Raw genomic sequence first — 20,459 nt, 5'->3', positions numbered from 1 at the left:
CAATTAGTGTGCAGCTGGCGGCCCTGTTGCCGCACGGAAAACCATGTAGGCTGCTTCTCGGCTCCGGGGCATGGTTGGGGGGTGGGTGGGGGGGGCCTCATTTAAAGGCAGTTAGTGCCTGAACAACGACCCAGCATTGGGCGGGGGGCAGCTGAGAGCCATACCCCTGCTCTTGCTGCCTACCCCCTCCCTCCCACCCCATGATCCTGACCTTGCGAGACCCCTCCCGCCCTACCTACCTGGTTCCAGTGATGCTCCTCAGCTTCTGGTAGGTGCTCCTCCTGCAGCAGCCACCATCACCACGGCGGCGCTGCAGCTGCCGGCCTCTGATTGGCTAGTAGCTCTCCAAGGGTATGACTCCCAGCAATGGGGCCCTTGATTCTCTGGAAGGCCCGCCGCCTTCCACTTAAGTGCCTGATTGGCACTAGATTCAGCGGGCCTTCCGGAGAAGTGATGACGCGGGGATCTCGGCATCGCTTTATCCAGATATCGAGACCCCCATCACCATGATAAAATTTCCCCCATAATACGCCTAAATATACTTTTATCTGTTGTCAGTCTATAGATGCAATGTGAAACAGATGCCTCTCTGTACATAAAAATTACAATAATAATTTTGCATTTTTGGAAAAAATATTGTAAAGTTTGAAATCACAAAATAGACAAACAAACCTCAGAGTAATTTCTGTGTGCCTTTTCGAGGACTTTTAGGAGAACTTCTGTCTTGTGTATCTGACCATCGTCTCCCAATTCTTCCCTTACTCCTTTGAAGATTTTGGTGAATGTTCCTTGCCCCAGGCTTTCACCCTGTGAGTAAAACAGCACAAAGAATTTATATATTTATATTACTAATTATACCAGCCAACACTGATTACCAGCAATTATTCTTGCTTAGTCGCTTTACTTACAGGATTTAAGAGATTCATATTTTAAATTAATTTTCTCCCTCCCGTCCTCACTTTTGGACATCCCAGCCAAAACAAGCATTTCAGTAGACTGTACCTACAAGAATCGGTCCTTCAGAAGGAACTATGTATAACTGCACTGTTAAGTTAAAGCACTGTCTTAATTCAAGTTAAAATGATTGACCTGGACTCCTGTCTGATGTAAAATATTTTTATTTCCCCATTTGTCTCCTGATGTCAATGCTTTAATGGTGGGCTACACATTCTAGCAGGAGTCACTGGATAGCAATCAAGGGTGAAACATAATGTACCCCATAGGAGCGAGTTCTGAGGCAGTGAGGGGAGTAGGGAGGGACTGTAGATCTGGGAGGGAAAGTAGGGGGAGGTGGGGGGAGTACCCATCACCTTCCCGACGCCATGCAATTATTTCAGCAGTGGGAAAGGTCAAGGCCAACTGAGGCCCTCAAGTGGCCACTTTAAGAGCCACTTAAGGACCTCTTCCCACCGCCAGGGGATGCTTATGGAAGGGGAGGGGGAGCGGAGGCGGGTGATTCCTCCTGTTCGGAATCTCTGTGGCCCAGGGAGGGCCACCCCTGCGTAATCAACTTCCCACCCTCACCAACGAAACCCCCGAAACCTCGCCGGGGCCTGCCTGACTGGCCCCAGCAACCCTGACCCCACTTATCTGGGTTCCAGGGTAGCATTCATGCTGCTTCTCTGGGCCAAGTGCAGTCCCAGCAGTGGCCACCACGCCCAGTGGCACTGCTGGGATTGAAGAGTTGCTGGCCCTCTGATTAACCGGCAACTCTTGAAGGCGGGATCTCTGCTTTTAAAGGGGCGGGAGCACCGATGCCAAACAGTCAACTGCCTGTTGGCATAGAATTAGGTCAGGCCTGCTGGAAACGGCGGAGGTGGGGTTTCCCTGACTTTCTGGCCCGCCATTGGGTTCACTGCTGCCCACATTAAATTCAGCCCCAAGAGTGCAAACCATACTTGATTTACCTTTCAGCGGCATAGGGGCTTGGAGGGCAACTCAGGGCAGAGGCTAATAATTCTGCGACGGGTAACTTACCCCTGACTCTCCAAAGCCTGTCCACCATCTACAAGGCACAAGTCAGGAGTGTGATGGAATAATCTCCACTTGCCTGGATGGGTACAGCTCCAACAACACTCAAGAGGCTCAACACCATCCAGGACAAAGCAGCCCGCTTGATTGGCACCCCATCTACAAACATTCACTCCCTCCACCACCGATGCACAGTGGCAGCAGTGTGTACTGTATACAAGATGCACTTCAGCAACTCACCACTCCTCCTTCACCAGCAGCTTCCAAACCCGTGATCTCTTCCACTTGGAAGGACAAGGGCAGCAGATGCATGGGAACACCACCACCTCCAAGTTCTCCTCCAAGCCACACACCATCCTGACTTGGAACTATATCGCCATTCCTTCAATGTTGCTGGGTCAAAATCCTGGAACTCCCTTCCTAAAAGCACTGTGGGTGTACCTAACCCACATGGACTTCAGCAGTTCAAGAAGGCAGCTCATCACCACCTTCTCAAGGGCAATTAGGGATGGACAATAAATGCTGGCCTAGCGATCAACACCCACATCACAAGAAAGAACCAAAAAAAAACTGTAAGACTCCAACTACTATACTAAAACTGAGAAATATTAACTCAGTGATGACCAGGGATTTAACACCAATGTTCTGGTCAGCACGAACAATATTCTTAAAAGTCATGGCCCCAGCTTTCTGATAATCCACTATTTCAAGCCTAACAGTAGGGGGTCACACAACTAGTGTCAGTATCCTCTGTAGGAAGGAGCCCAGATTGGAATTCTTAATGAGTTCTGGATGCTACTTGTCATTTTAAATGACAGTAGTGCCAAATATATGGGCAACTGAACACTACTGAGAATGTGTGCCCACTGGGATCTAAATTCAGATTTAGCAAATCCATTTCAGTTTACCCTGTGAGAGAGAGAGAAGAGGACACTATTTCTTTAAAGTTGGCTTCAAACCCAGCAATCCCTCTAATAAGTTACATTAGTCAGTGCCCTGCTCGACCTCCATGATCATTTAAACAATGCACCAACTTCTTTAACTTTCTTAAGTCAGTGCATACTTCAATCCAGACTGTTAAACTTGTATCAAAAAATATGCTGGGTATATGCAAGTTGCTTTTTTAAAAACAAATTTGTGAAACTCCACAATATTGTATTGTTGAACAAGCACAATTTAAAAAAGGAACCAAAATTAATTCTTTGCCAGCTTCTGTTCCAAGTCAGCTGCAAAGCACAACTATTCATGGACAGCAATACGTTTCAATTACTTACAAACACCAAATCTTCTTTCCTGATCTTGTGAAATACCATTTGGCTGACATTGTGCCTCTGTAATGTTGGGGATGTTGGCACATCAGAAGCACTGTTGCTTCTCAGGACCAAAAGATTTGATTTATCTGTAGATGTATATAAAATAAACATAAATCAAAAGCAAACTATTACATAAAACACACTGAACATTGCAGGATTGCTATTCATTAACCATTTCTCTATGCTAAACTTCACACATTGACTATGACCGTTATTCTTCTTACTGACCAGTAATTTATCTATCCTCATCTAGCAAGTCTCTTTCTCACTCATCTCTGGTCCCCAGTATTCCTACTTCCTGACTGAGGGAGGGAGGCTGGCCAGGCACTCACTTGCAGACCTCTTACAACGTTAACCATGGACAGCCACTAAGCAGATTCAACAGCAGCTTTCAAAAGAAAACTTTTGAAATACTTAAAGGAGAAAAATTGCAGGGCTTTGAGGGAAGTGCAGGGGAATATGACTAACAGGAGAGCTCTTTCAGAGAGCTGGCACAGACAGAAAGGGCCAAATGGCCTCCTTCGGTACAATATAATTCTATGATGCTATGGTACTTTCCCCCAATGTTGATTGTGCATGAACACTGGGCAGAAAATTTAAATGAGCTGTGGGTTTGAGAGAGCTAGTTACAGGCATTTAGTGTTGACTTCCAAATATATTTCATAGAAACAAACTACTAATTGCAGCTTTTAAACACTTTCTATTTTCTTTAAGGAAACTTTCTGGGAAATGCCTGACAATTATCTTCTAAAAGTTTATTTTCTTCAAGTTAACTGCTTTGTTCGAGAGGTAAATAGGATAGTTCCTGGTCTAAATGGTCCAGATCCATTTGAGCATTTCTGCCACAAAACTCCCAGAAATGGTAGATGTTTGAAAACAAAATAGGGAGTGGCAGTTATAATTATATTTAATTAAACAAAAAACACAAGACTTACAGAGCGGGTTCCAAAATGTCAAACAAAGCATCGAATTAAGGGTCAAAAATCAAAATCACATATGCAAGTGTTGTGTGCCTCCAAAAGCTCCACATAAAACAAATCTCATGCATTTCAACATTTACATCCCCTCAAATAAATCACCAAATCTACCCAATAACTGATAAATCTGTGTGCAATGCAACATAAATAATCAAAGTCTTAAGCATGTATCTTCAACTTAAACAAAGCCAATTACATAGGTATGAGGAGAGCGCTGGCTGAGGTTGATTGGTTAAGTAGACTAAAAGGTATGGCAGTAAATAAACAGTGAGGAACAATTCAAAATCTTTAACAAAAATACATTCCATTGAAAAATAAAAACTCAGCAAGAAAGATCCATCCATGACTTACCCAGGAAGTATTGCATTAAAAGAAGAGGCTTGTAATGTTGCAAAGAATAGTAGCAAGTCTGAAGATTGGGAGTAGTTTAGAAACCAGCAAAGGGCTGGCAAAAAGTTGATAAAAAGGAAAAAATAGAATACAAGAGTAAACTAGGTAGGAATATTAAAAGCTCTTACAAGTATATAACTGCCCAAAGGGCAGTTAGAATTGCCCAGGAAGACTTACCCACTGACGTCACACTCCCCTCACAGACTTCAATTGAGAGACATTCTTTAAATATGCAGATCAAGCTTCAATGACATCATCAGGACCAGCCCATTATTTTAACTAGGGTTCTGATTGGGGAATCCGTCATGCTTTTCTTCACCAGGTGAAACTAGCAGAAGAAAGAATTGGAGCCAAAAGAGATCCACACAGGAAAAAGTTTCTAAACTTTCCTTATGGGGCTAGGAAGAGGGGGTGTGCTCCTCCAGGCCACAAAAGGAATGTTTAGGCACTCCCTGTCCCAAGCAGCAACCTCCTGACTGCATGGCCCTCCCAGAACCCCTTCTGTGCGACATTACCCAAGTACCAAGCACCATTCCTTAGGTCCCGGGCAAAGACCTCATGCCACCTAACATGCTGACGAACTACCATTTCCCTCCAGTTACAGGCAGGCAGCTGATGGGATCATACAGATGAGGCCTGCAAGTTAAAACCCTGCTGCTGAGACCAGGAGGGTTTGTTACTTGCCTTGGCAACCCCTGTCCAACTCGATTTAAAATTGGGACTTACATCTCTGATTTGTGTATAGGTCACAAGAGCATAAGCAGAACACTTGCACTGTTCCAAAGAATGAAAGAAAAAAGTAGAATTTAGAGCCAGCAGTTGACCAACCATTTCATTTATCTCTAAACAGATTGAATATTTTTGGTTAATTACCTTTTGGTTTTGGTGGACAGCATTTGCTAAACTGGAAGATAACACCATCAGAACGAACAGTCTCCTTCTTGTAGCAGTTCAGCAACTCTTTGAGGCTGCTGAAACTCTTCTTTGCTCCATTCAGATTATATTCATTGTTCTCATTCTTGGTAATCAAGCAGTGCCTGCATTCAGTCACATTCTCCTTCTAAATAAAAATCAGAGGACTGCTTAAAAAAATACATTCCCCCATTTTATGGATTGTAATCTTGGGAATCAATCTGAAACCAACACCTTTTCTTCCTCACGATTACTCTTAACAATGGAAATGGTAGACCATTAGGAGGAGAGGGAGGCAAGGAAGGGCCAAAGGGAGGGAAGGAAGGAAAAGAATCTTTTGGAAACAAATCACACTGACCAAACTGCCACGCTAAATCATAATTACTCAAAGCAAACTCTGCCCTTAGCTTTAAGAATATGCCCCAGAGTTAACTTTCCAAGGATAATACAGCATGTTGAAATACAGTCTATCCCACTCTCAGTGAAATCCCTGACAGCTGTTACCTGATCTATGAGGACAAGGTATCTAAGTGGGAGGCAGCATTTGCCTTATTAGGAGAGATTCAGGAGCCCGAGATTGGTTACTCTGGAGATGAGTAGGTTCAGGACAGCCACCATTCATGACTCTTAAGAGAATAGATTAATATATTTGAGATGGCCACAAACGCCAAGAACAAGGGACTGGAAAATAGAAGGTACACAACATTTTGGCTTTAACTATTTTAAGGAGACTGTGAAGACAGAAAGTGTGTAAATATTGAAGGGACAATTGGATAGATGTTTAAAGGACTGGATGATTGGAAGATGCTCTATTTTGGGACCTGCCAGATGGACAAGTGTTTTTGGTTCTGTACTTTACCATGTGCAAACAACATGAAGCACAGTCACAAATGTACACACTTACCTCTATAGCTACAGTGAGAAAGTACTTGTTAAACTCTTTAGGACTACATCGAAGAATGTAAAAGCCTTTTTGATTCCCTGCCTTCCTTAGCTTATTCACAGCAAAGTCCATCCTGTTGTAGAAAGGAAAGGAGTAATCAAATTATTTCTGAAGAAACTACTTTCTTCACCATTTTGTCCCTTGAAGATTGGCATACCATGGTGGTACATCACTACACTGTGCCACAAAGTGGGTATGGGTCTGAAATTCCTTACCTCATGCAGATGCAATGAGAAGTTGCATGCTTCTGCCCCATTCACTTTAATGGGCTCAAGAAAGTTGGACTAGCCTGGGAATAGTGACCCAGTTCTCAATAACCCAGTGAAAATGTGCTTCTAGTTGGGTACTGCTATAGGTAGAGTATTCATATTTTCCAGCCACATTTCATAACCTATTCCATGAATAGCAGCCAGCTAGTTGCAGGGATGCAAACTGAGTTTGGCAGCACAGAAGTAGTCAGGGGAGGCAGCTGCAACGGCAACAGAAACACAGAGTTCTGCTCCTTTACACAGCTCTGAAGATGTTACAGAAAAATTGATATTGGATTTGACTAATTTAATACACCTCTCAAAAACTATATTGAGGAAGATATAAAACCACACTAAAATAAAAGCAAAATACTGCAGATGCTGGAAATCTGAAATAAAAACAAGAAATGCTGGAACCACTCAACAGGTCTGGCAGCATCTGTGGAATGAGAAGCAGAGTTAACGTTTCAGGTCAGTGACCCTTCTTCGGAACTGACAAATATTAGAAATGTCACCAGTTATAAGCAAGTGAGGTGGGGGTGGGGCAAGAGGTGGGCTGTTATCTCTTGCCCCACCCCCACCTCACTTGCTTATAACCTGTGACATTTTTAATATTTGTCAGATCCGAAGAAGGGTCACTGACCCGAAACGTTAACTCTGCTTCTCTTTCCACAGATGCTGCCAGACCTGCTGAGTGGTTCCAGCATTTCTTGTTTTTATTTTATATAAAACCACACGTAGCATGTGTGTTGCAGATAAACTGAATAGACGCAATAAAAAAATGGACGACTAATTCTCATGAAATCTTTCTATCGTATTCAAAGCTTTCAAAATATTACGCTTTGACGTTTTTGTTTTGAAATACAAAGGAAAAGGTAGTTCAGTTGGCATCAATATGAAGTGGTGTTTACTGCCCATGCAGTCTACTGATAGTTAACCACTCACGTCAGAGTTTGAAACTCCTATTATTCTTGGAATAGGAGCAGGAGTCTGCACTCATGTTCACTTCTCATCTACAACATATTAGAATCTGGTCATCAGGGACAGCACCACAAAATTTGAATTAGGCTTATACATGTCTATAATAAGCAGAGACAAGTCACTGGAAATCTCCAACACACATATGAGAATTTACAATGTGTTCAGAATCTACTAGGGGGCAGCAGCAATCCATGAATCAAATGGAGAACAAAACCACGCTCAACATTTCAGTGCAACATTGAATAGAACTGTAGGAAAGCAATAATGTTTTCAAAGTTGTCATTGGTATTTGCTAAACAAACTGAATTAAAGTAACAAACAATTTTCAGTTCAAAAAATCATTTAGTTTCATTTTTTTTTAATCTAATGTGAATAACCATTTGTCTGAAATTGCAAGTAAGATGCTGGTCAACATTCTCTAGTATTTTTACTTATTTCTTTGATCGGTTTCCTCCTCCTGTCCACCCCATTTCATCCCGATCTTCCAGCTCTGTTTTTGCCACACAGACTACGTGAAAATTGAAAAGTTTCACCTTTGTGTCCTCCATGGCCTCCTCCAACTCTTCGCGATCTCTTGCTTCTCCAACTCTGGCCTCTTAAGCATCCCCGATTTTAATCCCTTTACCATTGACACCCCTGTCTTGAGCTGTCTGGGCCCTAAGCTCTGGAATTCCCATCCCATACTACCCCACCTCTCTGCCTCACTCTCCTCCTTTAAGATGCTCCTTAAAACCTACCACTTTGACCAAGCTTTAGGTTACCTGCCCAAATATTCCTTTATGTGGTTTGGTATCACGCTCCTGTGAAAAACTTCCCTCTCTGTGGGGTGAACAGGATTTATGGCACAGCTGAGGTTAGGAATTTGCTGCTGGGTTACTGTGGGTGTGAACACATCAGTACATAGTCCCACTTTGCTGAAGTGCCATCCAAAACCAGCCCAAAATTACTACTTCTCCTCCCAATTTAACATGAGAGTGTTTAAGGTTGTTCGCCAACATCATGAAATGGTTCCTTTTAATACTTACCCGCATCAGTTCAAACAGTGAGCAGAATGGTTTAAAGACAGGTTACATTTTCCAGCTTGGATATAGATTTAGTTTACCACATTTTACTTAAATCAGTTCAGCACTTACGAGATGGGCCCATGACAATTGCTCTGAATGTTTTCCAACAACCTAGGAGGTGCAACCTCTTTACAGAGGTAGTGATGAGCATCTGCAGTTAGCCTATAGTATCCATCAATTAGTGAGACAAACGAGAAGCCTTCTTTCAGGGACGGAAACTCGACTTCCTATTTTAAAAACAAAAGCAAACTGAATAAGCAATTGCAAGTAGACAAAGCTACAATTTAAAGAAGAAAAAGAACTTTGTATTAGTTCTTATATCACTGACAATGCATTAACACTGTTGCTTTTCTGGGGTGCACAAGTCTGAGCAAAAATGGTCCCAAGCTAAAAAAAAATTAAAAATGCAAATGTTGAACTGCACTCCTGAATTACTTCTGCAGACAGCCCTACTTAAGATCAGCAGCTCACGTTGTAGGAAATTTTAAATCATGACAACTTTGGTCTTAAAAAAAACTTGTTCCCCTCACTCCACATCCATCCTTCCTCAAAAAACATCTGCATTGTGGGTTATGGCAAGAACCATTCATTGTAATTTTTACAAAACTGGTTCGGCCTTTCTCTTCAGCAAAGAGACAACAAAAAATAAATTGCAGAACATTTAAAAAAGTGGCACACGAAAGACAAAGGAAGTACTCCCTTACAATACTCCCCTTCCAAAAGGAGGGAAGACAACCTGCTTTTATATTACTGTCGATGTTGTTCCAATCTAGATGGATCCCAAACTCTTCCATCAGGGAATTCAGTGACTCCAAACCATGCCACTTCACAGCAGAGCTAACTGGTATACTAATTGGCAATGCCAATGCAACCTTTACAGAGATACTCACTCATCTCTGCCACCTTCCATCATAACTTACAGAAAGACACATCTCTACAACATAAATGTCCGCTGTACAACCAACTAGTAGTGTTCTGCTAATGCATATATTGGAATCAACAAGATCAACCAACCTTCCAGATAAGCTGTCTAGTTCACCCAGAGCCCTGATTATCTCTCCTATTATTCCCATCCCTGATTTTCTGCAAATTGAACAAGTGGAAGTCAGTGTTTTGGATTAAATATATGATAGAATATAAGAAATAGGGGTAGGCAATACATCTGCATCACCATTCAATAAGATCATGGCTGAAATTCGACATCAACTCCACTTTCCTGCCCTATCCTTACATCCCTCAATTCCTTTAGTGCTCAAAAATTTATCAATCTTAGTCTTGAATCTAGTCAATGATTTAGTATTCATTAGTCTGCCTGTAGTTTAGCAATGTATTCAACCTGCCTACCGCTAAATCTAACCCACCTACACTGTACGTAGCCTGTCCACTGCTGAATGTCTACTGATGCATGTTTAAAGCAAAACAGATTGGAACCCTAACTCTGGTTACTCTCATGTTTGAAATGTGAATTTTTGATCTTTAGTAATACAAACACAATAGGAACTGACTAAGTTGGCATAAGTGACTAGTCTCTAACGTCTGATTATGCGAGGCGCCAATGGGTGTTCATAGGCAAAATTCCACTGTACATGAAATACGTGATCGCAGAATAGTTTCTTATAGCTCAACGTATCTGCAGGCTTTCTTTCTCTCTACCCGTTACCTGCACCTAATTTCAGTTTCAGGTTGGACCTGTTTGGGATACTGGGAATTCAGGACCGCCAGCAATTGCCGAAGAGTTAAATTTGGGCGTTCCTGATTATCCATCTGCAGGTCCTTAATCAAGCTTTCACTGAAAGAGGAATGCAAATTAAAATTTCACCAAGGGCCCCAACAGTAGGTACCCCCAACTTTGGTCCTGCGGTGGTCAAAGCATAGAATAAAACTGAACAAGTTAGAGTTTAAAATGCAGTTATCTATCAATAGGATCACAATTATTTTTCAAAGGTTAAAAAAATAGGATATGAATAAAAGTGAAAATGAACACAGAGTTTTGTAATGTATCACAGAGCATTGGTTCATGTAGCTTGAGGATTTTCACTCTGACTCATATAGGTCATCTGGATCAGCATTGTAAGAAAGTATCTGAAAACTTGCTGCATTTAACAAGTAGAACTTTTATATTGGGTCATCAACATTTATTTTTTTATCGAACTCCATTATTTCAAATTAAACTAGAGAAAATATATTCCAAAAATCTATTTGGTCAAGATGGAGAACCAGGTCAATGGTGTAAAGAAGAGCTGCAAAAGGTCATCAGAGGTCAAAATGTTCTATTAAAGCAGATAAAAGAATGAAGATTTGGGGATGAGGATCACTTCTTGTAAGTTGGTGAATTTAAGTTTTTATTATCTCCTTGAAGGTGGTAAATAATTTCTCCCTCCATGCCTCCCCTAAGGGAAATAATATTTGGAAGGGTGTTAAGGCATTAGAGAGGGTGCAGAAAAGATTCACGAGATTGTTCCAGGGATGAGGAACTTCAGTTACATGGCTAGGTTGGAGAAGCTGGGTTTGTTCTCCTTGGAGAAGAGAAGATAGGAGGAGATTTGATAGAGGTGTTCAAAATCAGAGTAGCTAAGGAGAAGCTGTTCCCCTTGGCTGAAGGATCCAGGACCAGAGGACACCGACTTAAGGCGATTGGGAAAAGAAGCAACAACGACATGAGGAAAAACGTTTTTATGCATCGAGTGGTTAGGATCTGGAATGCAATGCCTGAGAGTGTGGTGGAGGCAGATTCAATTGAGGCTTTCTAAAGAGAATTGCATAATTATGTGAAGATAAATAAAATTTGCAGGGCTACAGGGAAAAGGTTGGGGCGTGGGACTAGGTGAGGTGCTTTTGCAGAGAGCCAGCACGGACACAATGGGCCGAATGGCTTCCTTCTGTGCTGTTACCATGTTACTATGTTTCTATTCTATAAACTAGGAAAATAAATCCAGAGATATTTCACAGGTTACGTTTTCATTGAAGAGCAAGAGCCCCAAATTTTGTCATGAGAAAAGAGATCAGCATAAGGTTAGTACAGACCCTGAGGATAACGTGATGTAACTAGCATGCATCTAGCAGCTCAGTCCCCCATAATTCATAACATATCTTAACACCACAATCAGTAATACATTGAGATACTACCAGTGTGAAACGGAAAAACAATGAGGCATGTAATTCTTCCCAGATTGATTTGTAACACAATTTGTGAGCGCTCTTGCTATTCCTTGAAAATGCTAGATGCCACACAAGATTAATACAAGCAGAGTTCCCATGTGGAGGACAAAAATGTGCAATAGCATTCAACGCCAAAAACTAATCAGAACATAACACGACAGACAACAGCAACACACAAAATGCTGGTAAAAGAGAGATGCCACACAAAGGCAAAACAAAAGAAAGAAACAAACAAAAATGAACTGAAGAGATGGACACAGGTGACTGGAAACATTGCCCTACACAAGGTACAAGAAACCAGCCAATCTAACGACTAAACTGAGAAAAATAAAAAGAGGAATTCCTGACTGAATTGGAAAATGGAAATTGAAAGTCCCCCAAACTGAAAGCTATAAAGCCTGTAAACTGTTAATGTCAGTAAAGCTGATAACAGTTCAATTTGAATTCCCATTATAACATGAATGTTCCAGTGTATCAACAATATTTATACAGTGCCTTTAACATCAACAAATGTCTCACGGGTTTTCACTGGGCATTAATCAGCCAAAATTGACACTGATACAAAGGAGATATTAGGATGGGTAACCAGAAGCTTGGTCAAAGAGGTGGGTTTTAAGGAGGATCTTACAGGACGAAACAGGGCTGGAGAGGCGGGGAGGTTTAAGGAAGGAATTCCAGAGCCTGTGGCCAAGGCGGCTGAAGGCATGGCTGCCAACAGCGAGCCCAGGAAGTCAAATGTGAGCAGAGAACCTGTTCTTGAAAAGAGCATAGCAAAAACACAGAACAAACAGGCTTGAGCATAGCGAACGCGCTCTGAACAGTTAGCTTCAAACATAAGAGTTTAAACCTGTAGATTGAGTATAGTTTGCCAATTACTGGGGACCAGGAATCATTTAGCAGTGGACCAGAGGAGACTGACAGGCAAGAGCAAAGGAAGGCAATGGGAAGTGTTGCAAATTTTCAGATAAATATGCTGATAGCTGTGGGCAAGATCTCTAATGGAAAAATCAAGGGAGCGCTTTATGGGGAAGTAGCTTTAACATACTGTCAAGTAAAATCAATTACAATGTTAAGATGATGTTTATGGATGAGGAAGACCATTCAACCCATTTTAGTTAATTCAGCCAGAAAGATCATGAAGTCCCCATTTTGCAGCATCCAACAATTTCTTTAACAATTTCAGGGTTTTCGCCTCCATTACTCTCTCCAGATCTATCCGATGTATTGATTGTCTGCAAAGAAGAACTTTCTGATTACCCATCTAACCACCAACCGTTGATGAAAAACTGCCTACAAATAAAACATCTTCTGTAAATGTTTGATCAGGCTGCTCAAAAAAATTACAAAATATTATCTCACCAAATAATCAAGACATCACTGGGACATCTTTTCCCTGTAATTATAATTATACAATTATATTGAAATTATAATTTATACTGTACTTCTTGTATCTGTGGTTCAAAGATTGGATTGCAGGATATGCAATACAAGTCCCACAGGGCTGAGCTAGCAGGTATACAAAAGAAAATATTTATGCATGTACACCAGGTGTAAAATTTCTCAAAAAGCACACAATATTAAAGCCTGAAGACATCAAGGAAAGAAACAGGCACAGCAAACTTACACATCAAATAACCTGGACATCTAGGCACCTGCTCCTATAGACATAGGTTTACTCCACATCACATTTCAGTCAGGAATGCAGAGGGGAGCAGACAGAAGCACAGAAAGCACAAATTAAAGTAGGAGATATAATTGCATAAATTTATTGGAGAGCAAACAATATCTTCGACACTGCTGAAAATTTAACCAGAACCTTTGTAGTTGGAGGCTACACCATCTACTTCAGAAAGCTGTGTTGTAGATGCAATTGTAACCTGATTATGAACTCTAGGAAAAATACTTGAGCTGGAACCATCATCACAGAATGGCTAGCTTTAAATGGTGCTTCTCCTTGCTCAACTGTTGAGTTGAGGAATGAGGTGCCTCTTGATTGCACTACTGTGCAAACATGAGCCTGATTGTCAACGAGTTAGCAGGCAGGTTAAGAAAGAAGCACTTGATCACAACTTATGTGCCAGCTCAGCACGTGAGTTGATAAAGGAGATAACCAACAGATCAGAAGGAGCTGCAGAACTGGGGGAAGTGACAGGAAGACACAGCCTGAGGTAATTATTAGAGTACAAAACATGCCCTTATAGAGTAGCAAGACAGGTGAAGTCACCTGTATATCTGATAATCAAAACAGTACATACAACCACATTGTCATGTGCTCGATTATGGCAGCAATAACTCAGCAGTGCAAAGACGCAGAACCTTACCCCTACCCCTCAGGTATATATGAGGAATGGATACACATGCCAAACTACTCTATTCAGGTAGATACTAGCTACAGAAGGGCTGTTTATACTGCCCAAAGAAAACAGTTTCTATCAAGGTGATAAAACACAATGCCTGATTATTGTTTAGTAGAATACAAGGTGAGTGCTGAATTACAAATCCAAGGAACGCTAACTGAGTTGACATACAGGGATAACAGTTTAGTAAGAAAATTTCAAAGGTTTTTGTGGATTCTTTTGGGCCTCCTTATCTCGAGAGACAATGGATACGCGCCTGGAGGTGGTCAGTGGTTTGTGAAGCAGCGCCTGGAGTGGCTATAAAGGCCAATTCTGGAGTGACAGGCTCTTCCACAGGTGCTGCAGAGAAATTTGTTTGTTGGGGCTGTTGCACAGTTGGCTCTCCCCTTGCGCCTCTGTCTTTTTTCCTGCCAACTACTAAGTCTCTTCGACTCGCCACAATTTAGCCCTGTCTTTATGGCTGCCCGCCAGCTCTGGTGGATTACCTTACATAGAAATATCTATTGAATCATATGCGTGCTCTGCAAGCCTCGACTGTATCACTGACTACGCTGTAAAGCTGTCAGAATGACGTGCCTTTATATTTCCCAACAGAAATTCCTAAGAGACAAAGTACCTAAAAACCATTACTTTCCACTATGGAACCTGAGCTAGGTTACTCACCCACTTAAGACAGAAATTATAGAAAGAGTAATCCTGGCGTGAATTCACAGTCATTATTCATGACAGCAGAAAAGTTCCAGTGTATTTACATCATACAGTTGAGGTTTCTGCATTGCAAATGCATTGTTGGGAAGCAGAAATAATCAGAAACTTTGCTGCCAGGCAGTGGATGTTGAGAGTCATTACTGAGATTTATGAGCTGAAACTGAACTAGAATATTTAAACAACGGAAATATTTTGTTATTCTACATGCCACCTGTATTAACACATTTACATTCACTTGTCCCTCCATCCAAACATGGACCTGTTATTAACACAAACATATTGCGGTCAGTAATCATGTTCATTAGTTCCAGAGCCTCTAATGCCTTGAAATAACTGTGAATGCTGTGGTTAACTACATATTCAAAGCTGCAATTTTAAATTGAAAGCACACTTTAGCTAGTAAAGGACTGCCTAGCTTCCTCAGTGATGAGCAATAGTTAAATACATTGCTTGATGTTGTACTGACCCACACAGATCAGGAAGGTCTCAGTTTTGAACATTGATTTGAAGCAGGTTAGAAGATTAGGTTACTACAACTTGTCCAGGAGCTGGGAAGGAGGGAGGGAAAAGAACAGCTGGGGATCCTCTTCTTAACACTCTCCAGTAAATGCTTGCTCAGGATGGGATTGGTGTTCCCTAAAATGAAACATCCCACTGATGTGTTCTCCCTTCACAGATGAAGATTGGGCAACAACTCTGACAAGTATGGAAGAAGACTTTGATTGCAACCAAGTCTGGATTTTTTAAAAGATACCCTATGAGTGTTGATTAAAACTTAAACTTTTGAAGAAAAAAACCTGTAATAAAGACATGGTACTGAAAATATACTATAAACACTACACCAAAAAAGTGTACTCCCCATGAAGAGTTCCATTACACAAGAAGCTGCTCTTGTGCCCATTCATAAAGCAAAAAACATAATCTCAACACAAAAACTGGTACTCATTTAAAACATTTTACATAAATTCTGAAGCATACAAAATGAAATCAACCATAAAATCACAGGCAGAAAATAATGAGCATATAACATGCGTTCATTCTTGCTTGTCCAATTTTCTGACTGCTTGTACACATGTTGTGCCTGTACAACTGGCACAGCTAAGTGCAAAATCACACCCAATGAAAATTAAAACAATCAATAGAACTTTTATTTGAAGTATCTCATTTGAATAATCACGTGACTGTTTTAGAATTGACAATTAACTGCAATGTTGTTCGACAAAGGTTAAAGTTTACAAAGCAGTCGATGCTTTCTAGTAAACACATTTGACCACCCAGCAGCTTGAGCTGAAGGAGCAATAAGAAGTTTTGAAGGAAGCAAGCAACTCTGAAATGGTCGTCATTGGGCTAAACAAAGGAACCCAGAACAATGCAGCTTCCTATGAAGGCACAATGCCAGAACACAAAACCTGATGCCAACAACATCATCAGCAGCCTTAGAAACTGAGACAACTGCAGAGTTGTCAAACCTCTTGGACTCAGCTGAGCTGGTGCCAAGTGAGGCATAACTTGTCAACGAAAGATCATCAGAGGTCAATCACAAGCCTCACAACATATTAAAAGTATTTACACTTCCAAATTTCCTTTGCGCTAAGGCAGTGCCTCCTTTCAGTACACAAACAGCTTCTTCCCTTAACTTTAGTGCAAGTTGAATAAAACAGAAAGATTCTTGTAAAAGAACAAGAGAACCGATAATATAAACAGCACAAGCTTCCAATCCTTTCACAGTTATTTTTCATCATTGATAGACATAGTTAACCAGGATAGAAAACTGAGAACAATTTTTCATTAGTGTTCACACACAAAATGGTTGTACTGAATACCATGATGTATAGCATTAAATATGGGTTTTCAGCAACAGCAGATACAGCCCAAACAGAGGAGTTTGTAACCACTGGGAATCCAAGGAAATTCAACACATTTCTCTAGTGCTCAAAAAATGTTTTACTTCAAAGAGTCTCAGAAGTCTCTATGACTCTATAATCATTCTTTTTAATTAAATGAAGCAAAGCCGTTTACAAAATACCCAAGACTCTTGAGTCAGAGATTTTGTTGGTTCAAGTCCCACTCCAGGACGTAGGGCACATAATCTAGGCCGACACCTCAGTGCAGCGCCGAGGGAGTTTCGTCAGAGGTGCTGTCTTTTGGATGAGGTGTTAAAGACAGGTCCCATCTACCCTCTTGGGTGTATGTAAAAGAACCAGTGGCACTATTCAAAGAACAGAGAAGTTGAACTGGCCAATATTTATGGTTGCAAGGTGACCAAGGCTGGGACCTGAATATTGAAGGGTATTCAACATTTTGCAATGGCAGGAAGCTAGGAAAAGATAGTGCGGTAGCTTTGTTAAAACACTAATCTTCGACCCACACTTCTCACCCTCAATGGAATGTGAAATTCTATATGATGCAGAACTGCTAAACTGTTCTTTACCCATAATCCAGTGAAGGGTTTGTCTACAAAGCACAAATAGTTTTCACTCTTTATCAGTACGTCCCTAAGAGGTCCTTGTCTGGACTCCAACCAGCGGCCTTCCCTCTTTAAATGTGTACTGTGTAAAATCTGCATTACCCTTACCAAAGTCTTGTTGTCCTGTCTGTTTATGGTGACAATTCTGCCTTCTGAGGAGCCGTCTTTGCTTGCTTGCTTGATGCTGACATTGATGATTTCAGGGAAATCGCAATAAGGCTGTAGATCCTGCCAGACAAAAACATTATAATTACAGTATGTTACAGCAGATCAGCTAGAAATCAACTAGCTTTCTTGTCTTTCATTCTTGTGCAGTACTAATGTGTCCTTAAAAGAAAACAAGGATGGCACTTTGGGATTTTCTTGGTCCAATGACCAGATAGATTCAGTCATATTTCTCCCCTTCTTCAGACTGTTTTACTGGAAATGATTGCTTCCTCTTCGCCCTGTTAGAATCTGGACCTCACTATCACATGGAATAGTTGAGGCAAATAATATGGATGCATTTAAGGATAAAGAAATTGAAGGATATTCTAATAGAGTTAGTTGAAGAAGGTGGGGTTGTGTGGAACATAAATACTGGCATAGACCAGGTCGGCTGAATGGCTTGCTTCTGTGTTGGAAATTCTGCGCAAGAACAAGGGGAAGAGCAGGGAAAGAAAAGGGTTGGGAAATGTGTTCCACGTAGCCCAGTGTCCTGTCACTGCTTGCGCTGCGCCACATGTAAACAACCAGGCTGGCTGGAGTTGGTCAATTTAATTTTCATAACACTGGGGTCAGAAGTGGAACACTAAATCTGATTGATTCTTTGAGATTACACAAAAGGGAAATGTACTTTTAATTATTCAAAATCAGAATCAGGCCATAGTTATGCCTAAAAAAAATGGGAAGAAAGAGAGGTTGAGCAGTTTTTTAAAACTATTTCAATAGTGTTTTGTTTTTTTAAGAAAGAATATCACTCTTTCAAGTTCTTCTTCTCTCTCCTGCCTGACTTCCCAGTCCCTCTGTGTAATTCTCTCACCAAGATGGCATACCTGACAGAAATTTTCTACTGGCATTGATGCTGCTCCCATTCAGTTGGGACTGTACCATACCTGTGCTCAGCAGTTGCCATGACGATAGAATGACCAAGCTAGGGAATTCACCACAGCAGAAATTCCCTCAGGCTTGTTTTAGGATCTGAAATGGGCTTAGTGCACAGAGCGCGTGCCCAAACTGGGAGGCCCAAGGGCTGGATAGAAATTAGGCCTTGGGCCTCACGAACGAGTCGGACACTAATGAACACAGTACACCAGATGTGATCTCATCAAAGCCCTATGCATTTGCAGCAAGACTTTCTTACTCTTATCCTCCAATACCTTTGCAGTAAATGTTAACATATCATTTGCCTTCCTAATTATTTGCTGTACCTGCATGTTAACTTTTTGTGCTTTGTTTACAAGGTTGAGTGGGTGGAAAAGTGGCAAATGGAGTTCAATCCGGAGAAGTGTGAGGTAATGCATTTGGAAGGACAAACAGAGCAAGGTAATACACAATAAATGGTAGGATATTGAGAGAGGTAGAGGAAGTGAGGGACCTTGGACTGCATGTCCACAGGTCCCTGAAGGTGGTAGGACAGGTAGATTAAAGCAGTGAAGAAGGTAGATGGAATGCTTTCCTTTATTGGCCGAAGTATAGAATACAAAGGCATGGATGTAATGCTGGAACTGTATAAAACGCTGGTTAGGCCACAGTTGGAGTACTACGTACAGTTCTGGGCACCACATTAAAGGAAGGACATAATTGCTCTGGAGAGAGTGCAGAGGAGTTTTTACATCTCCTCCACAGCAACATGCCAGAGTAATCTTGTGAAGTCACTTATATAAGGGGCTAAAAGAAAGACTGAATGCTAAACAGTATTAGCAATAGAGCCATGGTACTGCAGGAATAAATTTAGCCCAATGCACACAACCACAAGCCATTCAATAATATATGACTTCTTCCCAAATAGGAGAGAGTTTATCCAGTGCCATACTGATTTGGGGTTGTAGAATGTTAGGATGCCAAGTTCATAGCAGCAACTCTCCTCACAAGTGAGTTCTTGATATTAGCATATAGCAGGAAATGGTGCCAAAAGAAACCCATGAAGTGCCTCCAGAGATAGGAAGAGAGAATGTCAGATTTTGTTGTCTCATACCCCTAGTGGTCAGTTTCAGAATAGCACTGACAGAGGCTGGAATGCTACAGTATAAAAGGAACAAGAACAACTTTTTAATGGAAAAAAATACATAAGTCATTGTGTATTAAGATTAGTCAATCAAAGATTTCCCCCATGTTTTTGAAAGGGAGATTTTGTATAGAAACTCCAACATTCTCTGGAACACTTGTGTCACACGCTTGGTACTCATCTCCATTTAATCACTCAGATATTACACATTCACTAAATGTCATTCCTCTGACTGCAACTAACTGTCAGACTTTCTGCAAAATGGCAGAGGATTCAGGTATCAGTTCTGTAGTTGTTGGCTCACACTCCAGTACAGGTCAAGTTCAGACAGGGTAGTGGGATTTAGCAAGGCAGCTTTCACCCAGACAGTCAATCCATTAAATCAATGTGGAATTGCACTATGCACATTAGTCCCAACGTGGTTGTGCAATTTTCATCATGTTTAATTTATAATCAAGATAGCTGTCAGTCGCAGTTAGTTTTTTGTGAGCGACATTGGTTTTCTGGGAAAAGTTAAAATGTCAGCAAAATTTCAGTCTTTCACTTTTTTGAATCGGTAAGTTATCTCAAGTCCTTTAAAATTCTTATCCTCATCATTAAAGCCCTTCATAACCTTGTCCTGCTCAAATACTGAAACCACCTCCATCTCTACTGTTTGCCTTTGCTCCATGACCTTCTGGTCAGCTATTCTGTGACCTTGTCCTATCAACACCTTCTCTTTTGTTATCTCTTGCCCCACCCCTGCTTTACTTGCTTAAAACCT

General features: G+C 41.2%; 1 protein-coding gene across 6 annotated transcripts in view; it reads right to left on the bottom strand.

Moving 5' to 3' along the window:
• The window catches only part of LOC137369457 (tyrosine-protein kinase JAK2-like), a 289,126-nt gene that overhangs the window by 52,611 nt on the left and 216,056 nt on the right, over positions 1-20,459 (bottom strand). For all 6 annotated transcript variants that reach the window (XM_068030695.1, XM_068030694.1, XM_068030697.1 and 3 more), the window contains 6 exons: positions 17,599-17,718; positions 8,869-9,026; positions 6,468-6,579; positions 5,525-5,711; positions 3,246-3,370; positions 673-807 (listed from right to left, as the gene is read on the bottom strand). In XM_068030695.1, the coding sequence (XP_067886796.1) occupies positions 673-807; positions 3,246-3,370; positions 5,525-5,711; positions 6,468-6,579; positions 8,869-9,026; positions 17,599-17,718 (837 nt within the window). The remainder of the gene's footprint in view (positions 1-672; positions 808-3,245; positions 3,371-5,524; positions 5,712-6,467; positions 6,580-8,868; positions 9,027-17,598; positions 17,719-20,459) is intronic.

Source organism: Heterodontus francisci, chromosome 4 (genome assembly GCF_036365525.1).
Source record: "Heterodontus francisci isolate sHetFra1 chromosome 4, sHetFra1.hap1, whole genome shotgun sequence".
Taxonomy (NCBI): Eukaryota; Metazoa; Chordata; class Chondrichthyes; order Heterodontiformes; family Heterodontidae; genus Heterodontus; species Heterodontus francisci.
Note: the sequence above shows the minus strand (reverse complement) of the source record. Positions and strands in the feature narration are given on the sequence as shown.